We start from the raw sequence: 1,986 nt of genomic DNA on the forward strand, positions 1-1,986 counted from the left end.
ACAGATCCCAATTTCAATCCAATTTAGGTTGATTTGGGGAAATTTGACCAAATCAATGTCCGTCAATCAATCGCCCTCTAAATCACTTCCTTTAAGCACTCTTTAAGATCCCCGGACAGCTTGTGGGTAAATTTGCTGGCGGCTGTCTTCAAAATTTTCCAAACAAGAACCCCACCAACAGAATTCCAATTGTCCAAATGTCCTCGATTTAGAGCCTTTGTGCCTCTTAACAGACCCACAATGCAATTAACATGTCTGTATGACATGAACAGGGCCAGACAATGTCATGTCTGAGCTCTGAGCAGCGCTGGCTCTGGCGGTCTTGAGCGACCATCGGCACAGTTTTGTCAATGTTTTCTTTTTTTTCGGGTCCAATTTCGGGTCCGTCAGTCGCAGTGAAAACCCGGGGACAGTTCCGGGGACAGATCAAGCCGGGGACAGGTCCCCAAAACGGGGGACTGTCCCCGGAAACCAGGGGACGTCTGGTCACCCTACCTTAGCTGGGCCGGCTAAGCGAACTAGAATTTGTGGTCATGTCTGACCATGGACTCTGTAACTTGGTTACCGTGGTTACCTTGACTCAAGCCGTTCTAGCGTGGTATAGAATGCCTGCAGGGAGGCTCAGCTCCATTTGGCCCGGTTCTCATCCAAATTTAACATCTAGCCAATGAGAGCCTGGCTATCAGCATCCCTTACCCAGCTCATGAATATTAATGAGCTAAGGCAACATGGTGTCAGACTGACCAGCTGTTGTGATTGGCCGGATTTCTCCTCTTATTTCTTGTCAGTGGCAAGAGCTGACACACACTCCCAATCACCACATAACACACACACACACACATAAGTCAGACTGGATAGGTCTCGACACCCCCCCCCCCCACCCCCTGTGATTTACACCTATTCCTGGACCTGTCCACAACTATCTCTCATTATGTAGGACCTTTCCTTAAATATGAGCAAATTTCAGCCTTTTTCATAACTACACCCACTCGTCCCTCCCCCGCTCTGTGTGCTCAGTGCTCGGGGGGGGGGGGTACTCACCCCCAGACATTTGGGATCTCCTCTCTTGACAGCCGCGTGCACCGCCTGCTGTCTGTCAGTTAGCTTGGCAGCGTTCACGTCCTGCAGCACCTGCACCGTCAGATCCCTGCTGACCGCCACCGCCATCGCCTGGACACGGGCCCAGCCGGCACGTCCCACAATGCAACGTTTTCAACAAACACACAAAGAAATACAGGAAACGCTGTCATAGGGATTCCCTTTTCAAACACATCTTTGCTTGGCATTGTGACATGAACTCATCATTGCTGACTGTTGACTGACGGCGTTGTTGCTATGAAGGAATCGTGGCTTATGATAGGACAATTTTCAAAATCCAGACAGTTAGCTACTTAGCAATAAAGCTGCTAACACACATTGGTATGGTCCGTCATGACTTGACTCATGGTAGTGGGTTGGGTTTGCTGCGTTGACAAGGCCCTTGTCCTGATGTCCCTGTTCCTGTCCCCAGTGGGTGCTGTTACCCACGATTACACATATCGAGGACCCAGGTAAAGTTATTCAATATTCAAACAGTGGTGTATTCTAATGTATTGTATTGGGTAGTGGCTATTGGCCAGAATCTGCCTTTTTTTGGGGGGGGGGGAGGGGGCAATATCATACTGGGGGGGTCTGAGTATTGGGCACCAACAACCTCATTTCCTTTATCCGGATACTTTTTTATGCACCAATTTACGGTGGAAATACATAATTGAGCCTATTTGAAGAAAGTGAAACACAGATGACAATTCAAAATATATCAAATATATAAATGAAAGTAGAACTGGGCAACACATGGATCTTATATCAACATCGTGGACACCACAGATACCTGCTTCATTTATTTGTTCATACCAACTGCATGTACTTCCCAGTAAGCACACATACGTCGGCACGACGTCTGCAAATGATCGCTTCATCTTCATTGATCGCGGGTCATTTTGAAGC

The 1,986-nt window shown here is 48.0% G+C and overlaps 1 protein-coding gene across 1 annotated transcript in view; it reads right to left on the reverse strand.

Moving 5' to 3' along the window:
- tmem176 (transmembrane protein 176) overlaps nucleotides 1-1,986 on the reverse strand; it is a 6,043-nt gene that overhangs the window by 3,223 nt on the left and 834 nt on the right. Inside the window, exon 2 of the mRNA XM_034860929.1 lies at nucleotides 984-1,170. Coding sequence (XP_034716820.1) covers nucleotides 984-1,167 — 184 coding nt within the window. The 5' untranslated portion in view covers nucleotides 1,168-1,170. The remainder of the gene's footprint in view (nucleotides 1-983; nucleotides 1,171-1,986) is intronic.

This window comes from Etheostoma cragini, chromosome 2, assembly GCF_013103735.1.
Source record: "Etheostoma cragini isolate CJK2018 chromosome 2, CSU_Ecrag_1.0, whole genome shotgun sequence".
NCBI classification, from domain to species: Eukaryota; Metazoa; Chordata; class Actinopteri; order Perciformes; family Percidae; genus Etheostoma; species Etheostoma cragini.